Source organism: Nelumbo nucifera, chromosome 2 (genome assembly GCF_055504915.1).
Source record: "Nelumbo nucifera cultivar China Antique chromosome 2, China Antique-T2T, whole genome shotgun sequence".
NCBI classification, from domain to species: domain Eukaryota; kingdom Viridiplantae; phylum Streptophyta; class Magnoliopsida; order Proteales; family Nelumbonaceae; genus Nelumbo; species Nelumbo nucifera.
The window spans coordinates 32,373,343-32,391,600 of NC_142650.1; the positions used below are offsets into that span (position 1 = coordinate 32,373,343).

Consider the following 18,258-nt stretch of genomic DNA (forward strand, 5'->3'; position numbering starts at 1 on the left):
AATTTAAGATCACTGCCCTCTGTAACTGAATTAACTGCAAAGGCAAGGTTCCACCAACCCAACCCCAAAATTTAAAACTAAACCCGGCTATACCGGTTCTGTCAACCCGGGCTACTGGACTGAGTTAGCCACTATATCCTACCTTTTGAAAATTGAAACAAAGTCCCCTAACCTTTAAAATGTATTCACCATTCAAACGTCTTCTGTTATCCAAGGCGGCCCAAGCTTTGATTACAACCGGACCCGACCCGACCTAAGATTGCACGGTCCAGTTGTATGATGTATATTTTGGTTAGCTCGCCCAATTTGGTATCCCTAGTTTTGGTTCAGAGTATCTTTGAGACTGTGGCCGGTCAAATTCAAAATGCAACAGTATGAGACAACAGAAGCTCAGAAGAGACCAATGGAGCAGAATAAATAATGGTGAGGTTACCACTGTGAGTCAGTTTTTTGAGGGATGGGTGGGTGCTATTTCCAAGTATTTGGTGCCAAATATACTCCTGCCATTCGTATATTTAAATATTTCAATCACTAATGGGGTTCCAACTTCCAAGCCCCATGTTAGATAATATTTCAGATCCAATGCTTGTACAGTTCAGTTAGAGCTTTTGCCAATGCAGTACAGTAGAGGTTCTCTCTTAACATTGCGCATGCAGGGAAGTGGGACCCATCACACAAAGGGTCCCACCTTTAGCATCTTCCTTATCAAGTCAATTCCCAATCATCCAATGGCCCACTTGCTCTCTCTCTTTCTCTCTCTACTCATATAAATATAATATAATAATCAGGCACAAAGCTCGAATCAATTCAAAAATGGAATCTTGTTTATAAGCACAAAGATGATTTTTAATTCAGAATTTGTTACACTGTCAAGAAGTTCAGGTTTTTAACATTGGGAATGCTGAGAGTTTTTCTCATTTTAAGTGTCAATACATCAGGCCTATCTCCATCAAGTAACGAGCTTAATCAACAGAGCATCAGGAATAATGGGTATCGTTGTTCCATAAAATAGCTATCATCTTAAAGACAAAAAGATACCTGGTTTTCTCTCTTTTTTTTTCGGTACATTTTGTCATTTGGATCCATATTGTTTGAATAACAGGTTTCATAGTTTGAGGCTTTGAGCAAGAGCTGAATACATGTCGGTTGATTATTTGTTACTCCACCTCCTCACTAAATGCAAATCATGAAAGGCATCAATTCTTTGGCTTGTCGGTCTTGGCGTGCAGCAATGTTTTTCATTCAACCCAATGGAGTAATTATACTTCATCAAGGACCCAACCATGTGACTGGGGCCCTAGCAGCATCAGGAATAGTGGGCCCTTGATTGGGGTTTAGATTCCATTCACAAGGCTAATCAACCGACTCCAAGATCAGGACCATTTGAGTTGGTGGGCCACCTCTTCCATGGATTATAATCCAAGCTATACTGATTAGAGGTACATAACTGCACCAGCTAAAGCTTAAGAATTCAATTGCTTTGAGACAATTATATGTGTTTGATTTTAATCACTATAACCTAAGCTACTTTGGATTGAGAGAGTACCCACCAATCAAATGGTCTCTACATAGACGATTTAGTGGGTCCCTGTTGCTTTTATACAATGAGTTGGGAGTCTTGGGACCCATAATTCAAAGCAGTTTCTTATACTTATTAGATACTATGTGAACAAGTTTGGCTCACTCAGAAGCTCACCATCAAGAGAAATTTAAGTCAACAAAATACAACCACCCAAATGAATAAGATATCTGTGGGTTGGTTCTATGAAGTCACCAGACAAATCTTCCTCATTGCAGTGAAAGGAACATTTCTATTTTAACTTCTGAGTTCTGAGTTCTGACCCATCTACTTGCCATGGATTTACTATATAAAATATCTAGTTAAAATATAAACTAAACATATATTCACTAAATCACTTTTAGTGGTTGTCTGGTTGATGGTAATTTTGAATTTTTCCTTTTTTTGACTTTTGTCTGGAGCTTTAGTCCTGAATCTCCTGATTTCCCCAAAATGTCCTTAATATCGTTCATTTTTTGGGAGGAAATCAAAGACATCCCATTTGGAGGAAAAGCTGATCTAAAGAATCATTAAATCCCACCAACAGCTCTGATAAATTCACCAACCTATAAGATTACATTCAATCCTTCCATTTATGAAAACCACCACCCTAAACCTGTCCTCTCGTTTTCAATATGCTTACTCTACCTTCCCCTCTCTGATATATTTCATTTAGAAATGAAAGACAGGTAAAATACAGCTTCTCGTGTCCTAAACATAGACAAAGAGAGCTCCAGTTGAGTACTTGTCTGTTTGGATTTTCTTTGTTGGTTTTCATGAAGCTGCAAGGTCGGACAAGATGAGGTAACACTCTCTCCTAAGAATCCCGAAGCAAGAAAACTACTACCCTGTTCATATTGTCCTCAAAAAGATAATCTTTTCTGTTTCTGAACAGTGGTTTTTATAGAGCTTTCTTTAATGTCAGGATTGATTTTTCTGAATATGAACACGAACTGTCGAACTGAAGCTGCAAAAAGATGATGATTCTGGGTTAAGTTTGAACCCCAAAAGCAATTTTGGTTTGAAGGTCCAAAACCACTCTTCACTGTGGTGTTGATGGTTTTGGTTCTTCATGGAGTTACAGAAAGCAAGGACGGTGTTCTCACCTCTCAGTGACCCCCAAACCGCTTACCACAGAAGGATGCTTTTGACTCTCTGAGGCAGGCAGCTGGAGAATTTGGTATTGGTATTCTCTTCTATATTTTCTATCGTTTCGGCCCTAGCCACAGATGGGTTTTGGTTTTTTCAGTTCTGTTCTGGTTTTCACACTCTTCTTTAGGCCTTTAGTTTCCCAACAACCCAATACAGATGAGTTTTTTGTCTCTGATTTCTTTAAGAAAATGGGTCTAAACTACTCTTCATCCGTTTTCGACTCATCTGCTCCAATTTGTTCATGGGAAGGGGTCTTATGTGACGATCAAGAAGAGAATGTTATTGGTTTAGTGGCTTCTGGTTTAGGCCTCTCTGGCTTCATCCCTGATTCTACCATTGGAAAACTCGGCAAGCTTCAAACATTGGATCTGAGCAATAACAATATTACCGGTTTGTCGTCGGATTTGTGGGGTTTAGGGAGTACTCTCAAGACCCTCAACCTCTCCAATAACCATTTTTCTGGGTTTCTTCCAAGTAACATTGGCAACTTCGGTGTACTGGAAAATCTCGACCTTTCCAACAACAACTTCTCCGGAGACATTCCTGCATCTATCAGCTCTCTTTCGAACTTGCAAGTTCTCAAAATAGACCGAAATGAGTTCTCAGGGAGCATTCCTCCAGGGATCCTTAATTGTAAATCTCTGGTCTCAATCGACCTTTCATACAATCAGTTCAATGGAACTGTTCCAGATGGTTTCGGTGCTGCATTTCCTAAGCTCAGAACTTTGAACCTTGCTGAGAATGGATTTCATGGAAGGTCTTCGGACTTCCTGGGCCTGAAATCAATCGCTTATCTTAATATTTCAGGGAACATGTTTCAAGGTTCTGTAATGGGTGTGTTTCAGGAGCCACTGGAGGTTATCGACCTGAGTAGGAACCAGTTTCAAGGTCACATATCGCAGGTACATTTCAATTCCAGCTTCAATTGGTCTCGTTTGGTTTACCTTGACCTGTCTGCAAATGAACTCAGCGGAGTATTCTTCCAAGATTTGAACCAAGCCAAGAATCTCAAACACCTCAATCTCGCCGGCAATAGATTTCCGGAACAGGAATTCCCCCAAATAGAAAATCTCTCAAATCTAGAATACCTCAACCTGTCCCGGACTAGTCTTACGGGAAGCATTTCAACTGCTATCTCGCAATTGGGTGAGTTAACTGTACTAGACCTTTCTGAGAATCATTTCACTGGCCGAATTCCATTTCTAAGAACGGATAATCTTCAAGTAATAGACGTTTCGCAGAACAATCTAACTGGAGAGATTCCATTTCCTTTGCTGGAAAAATTGCCTCATATGAAGAAGTTCAACTTCTCTTACAACAATCTTACACTTTGTGCTTCGAACTTCAAACCTGAAACCTTGCAAACTGCCTTCATAGGGTCACAGGACAGCTGCCCAATAGCTGCGAACCCAGATCTCTTCAGAAGAAAAACCACTACACACAAGGGACTCAAGCTTTCTCTGGCCATAACTGTTTCGATTGTCTGTCTTCTGGTGGGCTTACTCTGCCTTGCCTTTGGGTGCAGAAGGAAAACCAGAAGGTGGGCATCTAAGCAACTCTCATTCAAAGAAGAACCCAACATCTCAGGCCCCTTCTCTTTTCAGACAGACTCAACCACTTGGGTTGCTGATGTTAAGCATGCAAACTCAGTTCCTGTGGTAATTTTTGAGAAGCCATTGCTAAATTTCACCTTTGCCGACCTCTTGTCTGCAACATCACACTTTGACCGAGGAACTTTGTTAGCTGACGGGAGATTTGGGCCTGTTTATAGAGGATTTCTACCTGGAGGAATCCATGTGGCTGTGAAGGTCTTGGTACATGGATCAACCATGACTGACCACGAAGCTGCAAAAGAGCTTGAATATCTTGGTCGGATCAAACACCCCAATCTTGTTCCCTTGACTGGCTATTGTTTAGCTGGTGATCAGAGGATTGCAATCTATGATTACATGGAGAATGGGAATCTGCAGAATTTGCTTCATGATCTACCTCTTGGGGTTCAAACTACTGAAGATTGGAGCACGGATACATGGGAAGAAGATAACAATAATGGGATCCAGAATGTTGGCTCTGAAGGGCTACTAACAACTTGGCGGTTTAGACATAAAATTGCACTTGGAACAGCCCGAGCACTATCATTCCTTCACCATGGTTGCTCCCCTCCTATAATTCACAGAGATGTTAAGGCTAGCAGTGTTTATCTTGATTCAAATTTGGAGCCAAGGCTATCTGATTTTGGATTGGCTAAAATTTTTGGGAATGGTTTAGAGGATGAGATCTCTCGTGGTTCACCAGGATATGTGCCTCCAGAGTTTTCCCAAGCAGAAGATGGTTCACCAACACCAAAGTCGGATGTTTATGGGTTTGGAGTTATTCTATTTGAACTGATTACAGGGAAGAAACCCATTGCAGATGATTATCCAGAGGAGAAAGATATAACTTTGGTGAATTGGGTGAGAGGACTTGTCAGAAAGAACCAGGGTTCAAGCGCAATTGATCCAAAAATTCGTGGGACAGGGTCAGAGACCCAAATGGAGGAAGCCCTAAGAATTGGGTATCTATGCACGGCTGACCATCCATGGAAGAGGCCAAGCATGCAGCAGATAGTTGGGCTCCTTAAAGACATTGAACCTGTGGTGCATCCATGAAGAAGAGAGGAATAAGATTTAGAAAGGAGTCCGTTTTCTTTGCTTCCCACAGGTTTCCTCTTTCCCTCATTTTTTTTTGTTATATCCTATGATGCCATGGAGGAAATGTACAGTATTCTTGAGCTCTTATTTTGAACTTGGGTGTTTTCTTGTATCTCTTGTTCTTTCAATTTGTAATTTTTACCTTTTATCATCCATTGATGGTGACATTAAAGCTTAAGTCCAAAATATACAAAAAAATTGATCCTTTAGAATGTCATTTAAATTCTTCATTTGTTTCCTCTTTTTACTTCTTCAGCCCGAAGGGGCCTAAACAGTTCTGCTCTCTGATTCATTGGCTAACAAGTGATGCCCTGGGTATTGTTTTTAGGATGTTTATTCAGTGGTAGTAGTCATGCTGAGTAAATGGTGTTAGCCCTACCATGCTTGTCGTTCGTTGGCTAAAAAGTTGAGAGCCTATGATGAAAACAGGGATTACACCATCTACTCAGTCTGACCGTTCCCCTGTGATCATTAAACTTTAATGTTTTTCCCAAAAGAGTTAGATTTCTAGCCACCATTTGTGGCTGTGTTCCGCTCTGTGTAAGGATAAAAGTAAATGATACATTATAGGCGTATAGGAGTGGACTTCAGATCTCCAATAACACTAAGGCTGTGCTTGTTTTGAAGGAAAAAGTAGGCAAAGGGAAAGATAGGAAAACCTTTACAAATCTTTTATAGGTTTTCTATCTTTTCCTTCCTTTCCCTACCTTTCCCTTCAAATCAAACATAGTCTAAGAGGAATGTGTAGACTGTTGAGTGGACATATGGTGGTGGTGTTGTGAGCACAATAATCCACGCAGAAACAAGAAGCTAGCACTAAATGAATATTTGGGTTGATTTGTTTGTATGAGGAGATAAAGATTTTAGAGCAAGTGTTATACAATAGGTGGGATTGGATTAATTGTCAAAGGTAGCAATGAGTCATTTTACATTCAGTTGGGTTTGAAAAGATTCAACCGGAACCACATTGGTGTTGTGGGTAGAGAGAGGATTAGCACCCCAACGACCCCACTAAAGTCAGAAAGAGAGAGACAAAGCAGTGCTGATTCTGCATGTTTGATCTCTTTTGACTTACAGGGCTCAAGGTTGTGGAAAAACTGCTCCCTCTAATTGTTGTGTAATCAGTTGCCTTGCTTACATGTCTCTTCTTTTAAAAGTTAACACACCCACTTCATTAGCAATAGTATTTAGACTTTACCGAGAGATATAATTAAAATAGGATTAAAACTTCAATCATGATTGACAATGATCATCACTTTGTTTTAGAGTTCAATCCCTGGGTCAGAGGATTGTGCTGCCTAATCATGAATTTGGCAGTACTAAGTTTTTCTTTGTTGAATTGACCAGTATTAAGTTTTTCTTGGCAGCTAGTAAGATCTGAGTTCGGATCTGTTCCTCACAGAGCGCGCCTCACACCAATCTCGTAGCATATATGTTTCAGCTGTGCATCTGGAACATCTCTATACTTGTAAATTTTTATTCATGTGAAGATGTCCCTCAAGAGACTGAATCTGTTCCTCACCCCTGGCACCTCATATGCACATCCTATCATTCATTGAGAACATCTCCCGAATTTATTAGTTATCATTCACGGGAAATGTTCCCAATGCACAGTGGATGTGCCTGTGAGGCGCCCATTTATGAAGAGCAGATCCCGTCACCAATGCATGGTTGAAACATGTTGTGAGATGATTGCAAGGCACGCTCTGTGAGGAGTAAATCCGAACTCGTAAGATCTTCCCATATTGATGAAAAATCAATGGGCAAAAGAGAGTCGTGGGCTTCCAATGTGTAAGGGTGAAAATGGGTCCCAGTGTGGGTCATTTCTGAAAGAACCTGTACCAACTCCTTTACGAGGTTTGATAGCTATTCCAACCCGGATTAAATTCAGGTCTCGTCAGTTTGTCAGGCCCGGATCAGACCGGTTGGTAAATTGTTGATGGTGATTCTGAGAATTTTCTTAGTCCTGATTGTTTTATGGTTTTTGGATCATGGATGGTTAAATCGTCTAGTTAAACCAGTAAACGTGTGGTCCATCGAGCTTTCTGATTTTATGTCTGTTTCGAGTATGACAGCAGGGTCTGGTTCAGTCTTGAAAACCCGCCATGACCCACTTAGTAGCTCCTTTTTACATCAAATGAGGACCCATCTTACCTAAACAGCCTCTGGGGATTGTCCTTGCCCCAACTAAATCCAGCTTGGGTTCAGTTGGGACATTTCCTGTCCCGATTCAATCATCCCGACAATCATATATTTGTTAGTAGTGGAAAGTAGAGCTTTCCAACCAATTTGAGTTTGGATACAATCCATTTGAAGCTTAGCCATGTTAATTCAGAATAATTTTACATCAAACACCTATCAAGCAGGAAAATCTGTGTTTGATACATAAAACAGAATAGCTAGAGCTATTAGTTGCTATGAATTTTGCCTTACACTGCTATAGTGGTAGAGAATATGCTTGTCCTTCAAAAGGCTTCCAGTTTTTTGTCTTTTAGATACGTGGATAAGCATTTTTCATTTATTAAGTATATCCATCCAGTCTTAAAGCTCATTCATCACAGGCAATCTGGCAGCCAAACTTCTCTGACTAGGTTGAAATGCATCTGTTACCAAGAAACTACCAACCGATCTAGGGATTGAATATATGCATTAACCATCATAGATTCTCTCTCTCTCTCTCCTATTTTTGGTAGGAATTCAGTGTATTTTTGAAGAATACTGAGATAACTTTGTCTACAAAGATGAAAAGAAGCATAAAGCAAAGTAAGATATGGAATAGTCCTTATACTTTACAGCTTCTGTCCTTTTCATCATAGTCCTGACTTGACTCCTGAATGTTGTATTGCAATTTTAATTTAGAAATTAGTATTAAGGTGGGGAGAAGCCAAGTTGTGAACGTTTTCGTCCCACAATGAATTTGGTGTCATTGCTTCCAATGCAATGGCTGTGATCGTAAAAGAGTCTGAGATCTCCTCAGATCAGTTGAAGCTCATTCTATGACCCAATTGTTGGGCTTTTATTCATGACAAGACAAAGTTGATAAATGATGGGTACGGTACTGTTGAGTCATGACTCATGAATGGCTTTATTCATCAAGGATCGAACGGGCATGCTTCACTCATGCTATCAATCTGCAAGGCTAGAAGTTCAAATCCGATGGCTTTAGCTCTGGGAGGACAGCTTGTCTTGTCCTTTGAAGGAGATGCTATCGCAACTCTAAATGATCAAATGCCAAAGTCTTCGGTCATAGCTCTGGTACACAGATGCTATAATTGTACGTGGTGAATGGGTGCCATTCATTTTCAAGAATCAAAACTTATTGACTCATGAGTTGTCTAAGGAATCTTGTTCCTTATATACAGTATATCTTTACCTTTTTCCTTTATTAAACATAGATACTAGCTTGGAATTCAAGCAGAGATTATCAAAATCTAAGCTCCAAATTAAAGCCAAACTACAATGTGAACAAAGACTAAATTTCCAAATTGTTGTTATTCATACAGAAGATAGGCTTTTAATCATGTTTTTACTTGTTTTTGACACGTGGCAAGATGAAATCAACTCATATTGGGTTCATGTAAAAACCATCTTTCTATATGTAAGTTCTATCAATAGTCATTTTCAAGGTGGTAAAAATGGTCATTTTCCATCTTTATGTTTATTGAACAAATTAAAAAGGAATCAAAGGCTGGCGTTTGTAGGGAAACTGCAATTTGATTGTGGAAATAGAGAGCAGATGTGGACAAGGGCAATTTGGTCTCTTGGGACAGTCCTTGATGGTTGGCATTCCAAATAGAAGAACTCTTCATGACTATACATTTCATAGCCTATGGCTATTGACCAGAATGCTGATTTGTGAATATCAATGTGTATGGATGAACATGATGAGAAAAATGCTGATTTGATGATGATATGGCGGCGTTTTAATAAATGCGTATTACGAAATGTCCACAGAATAAAATACACGTTGAATTGTTACTTGACCTGGATTTTAGGTTCACTATCCACCAAATTGCTTGTTTGTAAAAAAACATTAACTTGACCAACAACATGGTGACCTAACTAATCAAACCATTGAATCATTTGATTTGTTTAGTAGTGTGATGGAATAGACATTAATTTTCTCTTTTTATAATTTTTGTCTTCCAATTCTATCATTTAACAAACATGAAAGTAGTTTCATTGCCAAGACATTTTTAAATTTTGTATCCCATTTCTATCATTAATAAAACATTTTCTTATTTATCATACTTAAAAATTGGTTTTGTTATTGATTTTCAATATACAATTTTTGTATTATTCAAATTGTTACTCGTGAATTTAATTAGTGAAATTTAATGATGAAAAACAAAATTACATTAAACATATGATTCAATGAGAAAGAATGGAAGTCAACCTTAAATATGATACTTAATGAAAGAGAATGGAATGAAACAAAAAATAGTATTCAACTTAGAATTTATATCTTCATAATAGAGAGAGAGAGAGAGAGAGAGAGAGAGAGAATGGCAACGGGGCAGGGATCATATTCCCCATCTTCGACCCTGATTCTGAAATTAATCTCCGACCTCGTCCCCGATTCCTACCAGGGAAAAAGTTGTCCTCCATCCTTGGTCACCTTGGGATGCATAGATCTCAAAAGGTTACCCAAAAAAAAAAAAATCACCCCAATCGGAAATTGGAGTGCAAAGTTATGGTCTCCGAAAGTTTGCATGCATTGAGTGTGTAAGCTGTGGCCCGGTCATCAGATTGAATTGGCTGGGTCGAATGGTTTTTGATCGTTTGACGGGTCTTGGATGAACCGGACCCGGAATCCTGGCCGGGTGATAGGTCAAACGGTTCGACTGGCTAGGTTGAAAATATTGAATATATATATATATATATATAATTAGGGTCGGGGTGGGGTAGGAACCTCAGTCCCCATCCCCGACCCCCATTAAGTCGGGGAAATCGAGTCTCATCGAGGATGGGGAAAATTTCTATCCCTAAGAGAGAGAGAGAGACCAAATTCAAAGAGGGGTATTTTAAATCAAGAAAAAGTCTAAAAGCCTTAAAAATCTATTGCCACTTCTTATAGATTTCAATAAATTGTAATTCATTTACAAATCAACACAATGTTTTCAAAACTAGACCAGGCTAGACGATTGGACCAGAAAAAATGGGAACCAGTCCAGTCTCTAGTTCTATTTAAAGTTAAACTAAAACCAGGGATTCTTAAAAAACCGTTGAAAAGGTTAGAGAATCGCTGACCTGGGCGGTCGAACTGCTAACCCTTTCAACCTGGGTAGCAATTTGCGGGTTAATTTTTTCTGAAATAGAAAAACATAAAAAAGAAAAAAGAAAATTACGCCCACGTCCCAACTCCAAGTAATTGGGCTAGGGTAGTAGGGTTTGAACAAACCTTTGCATGCTTGAATTTTCGATTTTCCCTGTTCCCTTTCCATTCTCGCTGTTAGCCGCTCAGGTGCTCACCTTTGACGACTTGCGCGGTGGCAACTCAAGGCGATTCATAATGACTGACGACCAGCGATTGAGTGTCAAGGATTTGCAGTGGCCATCGGTAGGTTTTTAACTTTTTTATATTTTCTTATAAGCGGCGACCAGTTGTTTTTATATTTTTCTTTATAAGCGGTGACTTTTGTAATGGCGGCCAGTGGCCATCGGTAGGTTTTTAACGTTTTCGCAGTGGAAAGCGACGACCGATGGCTTTTGTAATGGCGGCCAGTGGTTTTTTCCTCTCTCCCAACATCGGCACACCACCGTTACCGACGACGGTTATGCTTTTTACTGTATTTTTCAGACCTTTTTCTGTATTTTTTTTTGTGCATTTTGTTGTGTTTTTAGAATTTTCTGTATTTTTTAGGGAAAATTCCCGATTATTACCCTGTAATTTGGGCATAGTGCCATTTTGGTCCCCAAACCTTGAAACGTGACAATTAGGGCTGTTCATAAGAAGGCCCAACCTGACCAAACCAACCAACCCGGACCGACCCAACCTGAGTTGGCCGGGTTTTCATAAGCACTGGTCGGTTTCGGGTTGTACAAATTCATAAATCAATGGTTCGGGTCGATTTCAGTTTTCTTGTGTGAAAACCGAAACTGACCCGAACCGAACCGACTTAATTTCTACTTAACTAAGTTGCCTCTATCCTAATTCCTAATTACAACCTAACCTAGTCTTCTAGTTTCTATTTAATTAAGTTGTCTCTATCCTAGTTTCTATAGTCTTTTTCACTAAATAGGCAATCAATTAGGCAATTACAATTAGAATTAGGTGTCATTTTTTACTTATATTAGAACTTAGAAAGTTTCTTGAAATATAGAAATTTCAGCTTTCTTTCTATAAAATAGTTTGACTTTCTATTTTCTTGATAACTTTTGTCTTCTATTCTAATTCTAACTTTTTAAATATATTTTCAGAAAATATCTTAAAAACTTTAGTTTTCAGTTTTCAGAATAGATATTGCCTTCTAGGCTTCTATGTCCTTTTTGTACAGGAGCAAAACCGAAACTGACCCAAACCGACCCAACCCGACTCAAACCGACCAAGTCGATTTTGCTTAACACTGGGTTGGTTTCGGTTTTCATCTAAGGTAACCTGACCAGGTCGGGTCAGTTGGGAAAACCCTAGTAAACCGGCCCAACCCGACCCGTGAACAACCTTAGTGACAATTTAGTACCCGAACTTTTTAAAATGTCCCAATTTAGTACCTACCATTAATCAACCTGTTAACCAGCCGTTAAGTGACATTTGAAAGACACAAATGCCCTTCAAGTGTCATCTAATTTTCTTCATCAACCATCCAAGCGTTGATAAAAAAAATGAACAGTCATAAATCCTTGCCTCTACTTTTTAAGAAAGTTTTTTTTTGGTAGAACTATTCAAGAAAGTTGGAGTCACCAAAATACTCATTGAGAGGTGACCCAAACTTTCTTGAATAGAAGAGGCAAGGATTTGGGACTGTTTATTTATTATCAACGTTTGGATGATTGGTAAATAAAATTAAATGGCACTTGAAGGGCATTTGTGTTTTTTCAAATGCCACTTAACAGATGGTTAATGGCTGGTTAACGATAGGTACTAGATTGACACATTTTGAAAGTTCAAGTACTGAATTATCGTGTTTTAAAGTTTGGGGACCAAAGTAGCACTAGGCCCAAAGTACAGGGTACTAATCGGGAATTTTCCCTATTTTTTCTATGTTTTATGTATTTTATTGTTTTTTATATTTAGATGGTTTTAGTTTTTCATATGATGTTTTTATTTTCTGTAATTTCTATGTTTTTCTTGTATTTTATTTAATTTTTATGCTATTTTTATTATGTATAATTATTTTTTGTTTTTAATGTATTTATGACATCAAAGGTCGAACCATTTGACCCGAATGATTAAATCGACGACCCAAAAATTGGTCCCCGAACTGGTTCTATTTCTGAGTCGGTCTTCGAAACCTTGAATCAACATATAGCTTCAAGTGCCTAGCATAGTTAAAATTTTCCAACTAAATACTCCATGCAATTACAATTACATTTCATTAAGTTTTGTGATTTAGATGTTTATTTAGATATATTGTGAGTAATAAAAAAAATCAGACATGCTGTGTAGTTATTTAAGATGCATAGAAGAATTCCATTTATGTCATCTTATCAATTCAACAAGAAGTTAACAATGGAGGGCTCAATTTGTCCTATTTTGATCTCATTTTAAACAATCAACAAAATACTTGATTTTCCCTCAAATTCAAATACGAAAGCATTAGCATAAAGGGGAAAAATACTTCTTATAGATTTTCCAAAAACTCCAAGGGTTTTTAATGGTTTTCCTAAAATTAAAAGTCACTAATTTGTAAAGCCTTTTCTAACTTGTCATACAATTGCTCCCCTGCTTTTCTTGGGCCTCAAAAGATTTGACTTTGGATTTTTTATCAATATTTTTTAGGGAATGTTCATTTGGACAACATTTGAAATAAATGAATTACATTTTCTTTCTTTTTTTTTTTTTGGCTCCATGGGTCTACAAAACATGGGTGGCCCATCCCCTAAACCCATAACTCCCTAACCCATGTGTAGGTGGGATTTGATTCCATGTCTCTTAGCTACAACTACCAAGAGACCTTACCGAGTGGCCAGCGCCTTGTAAATAGAAGAACCACATTCAAAAGTTATTTGATAAGGATAGCTCTTTCATCTTTAAAAGGAGTTTTCAATTTCCAACCCTAACTTCTTAATTTTAGTTGTGATGTTATTTAGAGCCTTCTTATCAATTATGCATTGAATAATTGGAGCACCCAAATATGGGATGCTCATAATTTTAGAAATAAATTTTTAAAGCCTATCTAGCAATTTTTTTAAGAAAAAAATTGATTTTTTGAAATGGATATTTTGGATGAGACCCTGTCAAACACATTGAGATTGGGCATAAACTACTTATAAACCAATGGAAAATCTAACCCAAAGACCACTGTCTTAAAAACTAGACTGAATCATACAATTGAACTGTTTGACCTGGGAATTGGTCATAGTTCTGGGTCCAAATTTGGGTTGGACCACTTTTTATGAAAAAAAATGTTGACTTTGTCAAAAAGCCATTGACCTGGGCAGTCAAACCGCTAAACTAATCGACCCGGGCAGTGGTTTGTGGGTTTTTAGTCAATTAATGTCTCTCTCTCTCTCTTCCTCCCTACCCCCTATTCTATTATGCTATTCTAACACACTTTCTCACTATCACTTCTCACATCTCAGGCTGTTCATAAGAAGGCCTAACCCGACCAAACCGACCGACCCGTTGGTCGGGTTTTCATAAGCACCGGTCGGTTTTGGGTTGTACAAATTCATAAACCGATGGTTTGGGTCGGTTTCGATTTTCTTGTGTGAAAACCGAAACTGACCCGAACCGAACCGACTTAGTTTCTACTTAACTAAGTTGTCTCTATCCTAATTCCTAATTACAACCTAACCTAGTCTTCTAGTTCCTATTTAACTAAGTTGTCTCTATCCTAGTTTCTATAGTCTTTTACACCAAATAGGCAACCAATTAGGCAATTACAATTAGAATTAGGTGTCCTTTTTTACTTAGATTAGAACTTAGAAAGTTTCTTGAAATATACAAATTTCAGCCTTCTTTCTATAAAACAGTTTGACTTTCTATTTTTTTGATAACTTTTGTCTTCTATTCTAATTCTAACTTTTTAAATATATTTTCAGAAAATATCTTAAAAACTTCAGTTTTTAGAATGGATATTTCCTTCTAGGCTTCTATGTCCTTTTTGTACAGGAGCAAAACCGAAACCGACCCAAACCGACTCAAACCGACAAGGTCGGTTTTGCTTAACACTGGGTCAGTTTCGCTTTCCATCTCAGGTAACCCGACCAGGTCGGGTCGGTTGGGAAAACCCCAGTAAACCAACCCAACCCGACTTGTGAACAGCCCTATCTTTTATATCTCCTCCTATTCCCCAATCTCCTAATACAATTAATGTGTTAGCATAGAATTTTAAGTTTTAAATGTCGATTTTAATGGAACAACAAGAACGAAAATTATAAATTAGAATATGACTCTAATACAAGATTTACGGGATTTATTTCTCAAAAATTTAATGTTGTGGGTCAAACCTTTTGACCCGGATGGTTGAATCGTTAAACCAGAAACCGATGGTCAAAGTGGTTTCATTTCTGGGTCAATTTTTAAAACCTTGCAAAAAATGATAGTCAAAATTGTGGAGCCACACTCAAAATCCACATTTTAAAATCATTAACTAGTAACAATTGGACCTACTTTTAAAGATGATCAAATAACAATGATTTTGTTCAATATTAATTAAAATAAAGAAATACATCTCGGCAAAACTCCATTAAATTTCAGTTGCAATTCATTATTAATTAAAAGGGAGATAAATATATCCAATTAAACACTCCATGAATTTCAGTTACAATATATTTAAGTAACTCATTTAAAACAATCAACAAATATCAAATGAGTCTTCAAATTCAAATCTGAAAATTAACACAAAAGGGCAAAATTTGTCCAAACTAAAATTCCAAAAATTTTTAAGGCCTATTAGTACTTTTTAAAGTAGTATAGATTTTGCCATTTTGGTCATGTGGTGTTGGTGCAACTTCAACCCAAATGGCCTCACACAAAGCATTAACCTTATAAGGATACATGATATATATCATGCTACATCTTTTATGAGGGCATAGTTCTAAGGGCCCATTTGGTTTGCAGTTGGAATCGGAATTAGAATCGGAGTGGTCTATTCCCATAGTCTATTTGGCCAGACAAGAATGAAAATGGGAATTGGAGTTAGCAAGAATGAGATTTCATTTCCAAGGAAAGGGCAGGGAATGGCCATTCCCTCAAATGGGGGAATGCCACTCCTTAAGGAATGGGAATGGGATTCCAACCCCAATTCTAAACCCTTATTTCCACAGACCAAACATGGCCAAAGAACTTTTAGGTTCATACTTTTCAATTCTAACCCTAATTCGAATTTCAACCCTATTCACCCTTAGAGGTGTAAATCGGGCTATGCTGCTCGCGGCCCGACACAATTTTGGACCGTCTCGACACTATACAGCACGATAGCCCATGGGTCGTGCCAGGGCCGATACGATGGTCTGTGTCGTGTTGGGCCTGGGGTTTGAAGTCCACGGGCTGGCACGACACGACACGATCAAGCGGGTCATGCCACCTGCGGTCGGCCCAGCCCGCTGCTTGGCCTGGCACGACCCAACACGGCCCATATATATTATATATATTTATATATATATATACATAATATTTATATATTATATATATATATAATATATTATATTATATAAATTATAATTATATAATAATATATAGTATATAATATATTAATAAAATAAATAATTTTTTTTTCAATTTTATACTACTTTATTTAATTACTGTATATATATAAGCAATTGCATACATCAAAATTCATATAAAATTAAAATTTTAATTTTTTTTTAAATTTTTAAATAAAAAGAAAAAATAGCTTTGGTCCGATCCATGGCCCGACTTAGGCCAAGGCTTAGCTCATGGGCCAGTCCGGTCCACGGCATAGCACGGGCTCACGAGCCTGAGCCTGAGCCGTGGACCGTGCCAAGCCAACCTCCAAAATTTTTACAGAAAAAGGCGACACAACTTATAACGGCCCGCGGGCCAACACAACACGACACGACCCATTTACACCTCTATTCACCCTCTTTATGGGGCTACAAAATTGTGGTGAGGTTGCCCGTCTCCATACCCACACCTCCAACCTTGACGAAAGCGGGACTTTGATCCGCTTTCCGCTACAATCAACCAGATAGTTTTGTAGGGCTGTCAATGTGTTGGGTATATCCAACAGAACCGAATAAATTATATAAGTTCTGCTTTTGTGGTTTTTTTTCCCAATTAATAATTGAGTCGAGACCGGTTCTTTCTACTGAATATATTTTAATAGTTAATAATATATAAGGCCTCTTAGTTTTTTTGTTTGTAATTTTCGTTATATTGTATGTCTAAAAGGATGAATTTCATATATAGTATATGAGATAGTTTCGGTTAAAAAACATTATTTTGTTATTTTATTGTCATTTTTATTAAGGTTAAAATAGTTTTAAATTGTTATTATTATGGATAACTATAATTTATAAATTCTAAATATTATCAGGTCAGATTAGATCCATTGTTCAGATTAATAAATGGGATGATTTTGGATCCATCAAATATGAGCCGATAAATCGGTTTGGGACTGGTATCGAATACTAGATCCAATCCAATGACAGTGCCGGTAGCCCCTTCCCCACCTGATTAAGGTGGATTTACCACTTAAATTCAACCCATAACCCATCAACATCCCTAATCGGCCAGTCCTGCACATATAGGATGGTTATATTAGGATTAAAATATCAAATGTGCCCGATTTTCAAATATCAATACAGAATTGTTATATTAGGATTAAAATATCAATATATGTCCAATATCCAAACATAGGCATCCTTGAGTATGATATGACCATACTTATTTTTTGTATTTTTTTATTTTCTAATGATCAAGAGGTTGGGAAAGATAATTAAGACCTTTTGAATTCAGTGCTCAGAGAATCCGACTGGGCATAGAGAGATTTATGGGTCAAAAATTGAAATATGGTCAAACTATTTGAATGTGGTCGAAAAATGGTTAGTATGGTTAATTCTTTATTTATTTTTAAATAAATAACCAAAGTTGTAGCCTCTTAACTGATATTTTCTTTAAAACATGCGTGTATTAAAGTAATATATACATTAAATAGGGACAGACAAACATAACTAATGAAATGGGTTGATAATAATAAAAAATTATGCATATATAATAGGTCAAGGGTTGGCATCCTCCCATTAGCATTTTGAGAAATTCTATTCATTAATGACCCAAGTGGTTTTATGAAACTGGGCCAATTCATTGGCTTTTGGTTAAATCCATTAATCAAATGGTTTTAGCTTTTTTTTTTTTTGCTTATGTTAAGAATAAGTGCTTATTCGAATAAGCATTTATTTATATTTGGTATCCAACTTTTTCAAGTGTTTATTTTAAAAAAATAAACACTTATTTTATATTGGGTGTTTGGTAGTCTTTTTCTCCTATGAGCACTTAAATAAGCAATTGTGACTCTATTGTCCTTCATTTTCTTTCAAATTTTCAAAACACACAATCCAAAATGAATAAATAAAAGTATTATGATAGGAGTGCTTTTATAAAAGTAATTTTACAAAAGTGCTTTCATAAAAGTACTTTGATAAAAGCACTTTCGTAAAATACTTTTATAAAAATGCCTTTGTAAAAAGTGCTTTTATAAAAATAAAATCACTTCCATAAAAGTACTTTTG

At 37.3% G+C, this 18,258-nt stretch overlaps 1 protein-coding gene and 1 long non-coding RNA gene across 2 annotated transcripts; both read left to right on the top strand.

Moving 5' to 3' along the window:
- Positions 1-2,134: 2,134 nt before the first annotated feature.
- Positions 2,135-5,617, top strand: LOC104603301 (Leucine-rich repeat protein kinase family protein). The gene is made up of 2 exons (XM_010267299.3): positions 2,135-2,362; positions 2,484-5,617. The coding sequence occupies exon 2, from the start codon at positions 2,788-2,790 to the stop codon at positions 5,356-5,358; it is 2,571 nt and encodes an 856-aa protein (XP_010265601.1). The 5' UTR covers positions 2,135-2,362; positions 2,484-2,787; the 3' UTR covers positions 5,359-5,617.
- Positions 5,618-10,606: 4,989 nt separating this feature from the next.
- On the top strand, positions 10,607-12,693 carry LOC148802075 (uncharacterized). Its single transcript, XR_016083026.1, has 2 exons — positions 10,607-10,960; positions 11,087-12,693. It is a non-coding gene; the product is annotated as an uncharacterized LOC148802075 (long non-coding RNA).
- The last annotated feature ends 5,565 nt before the right edge of the window (positions 12,694-18,258 follow it).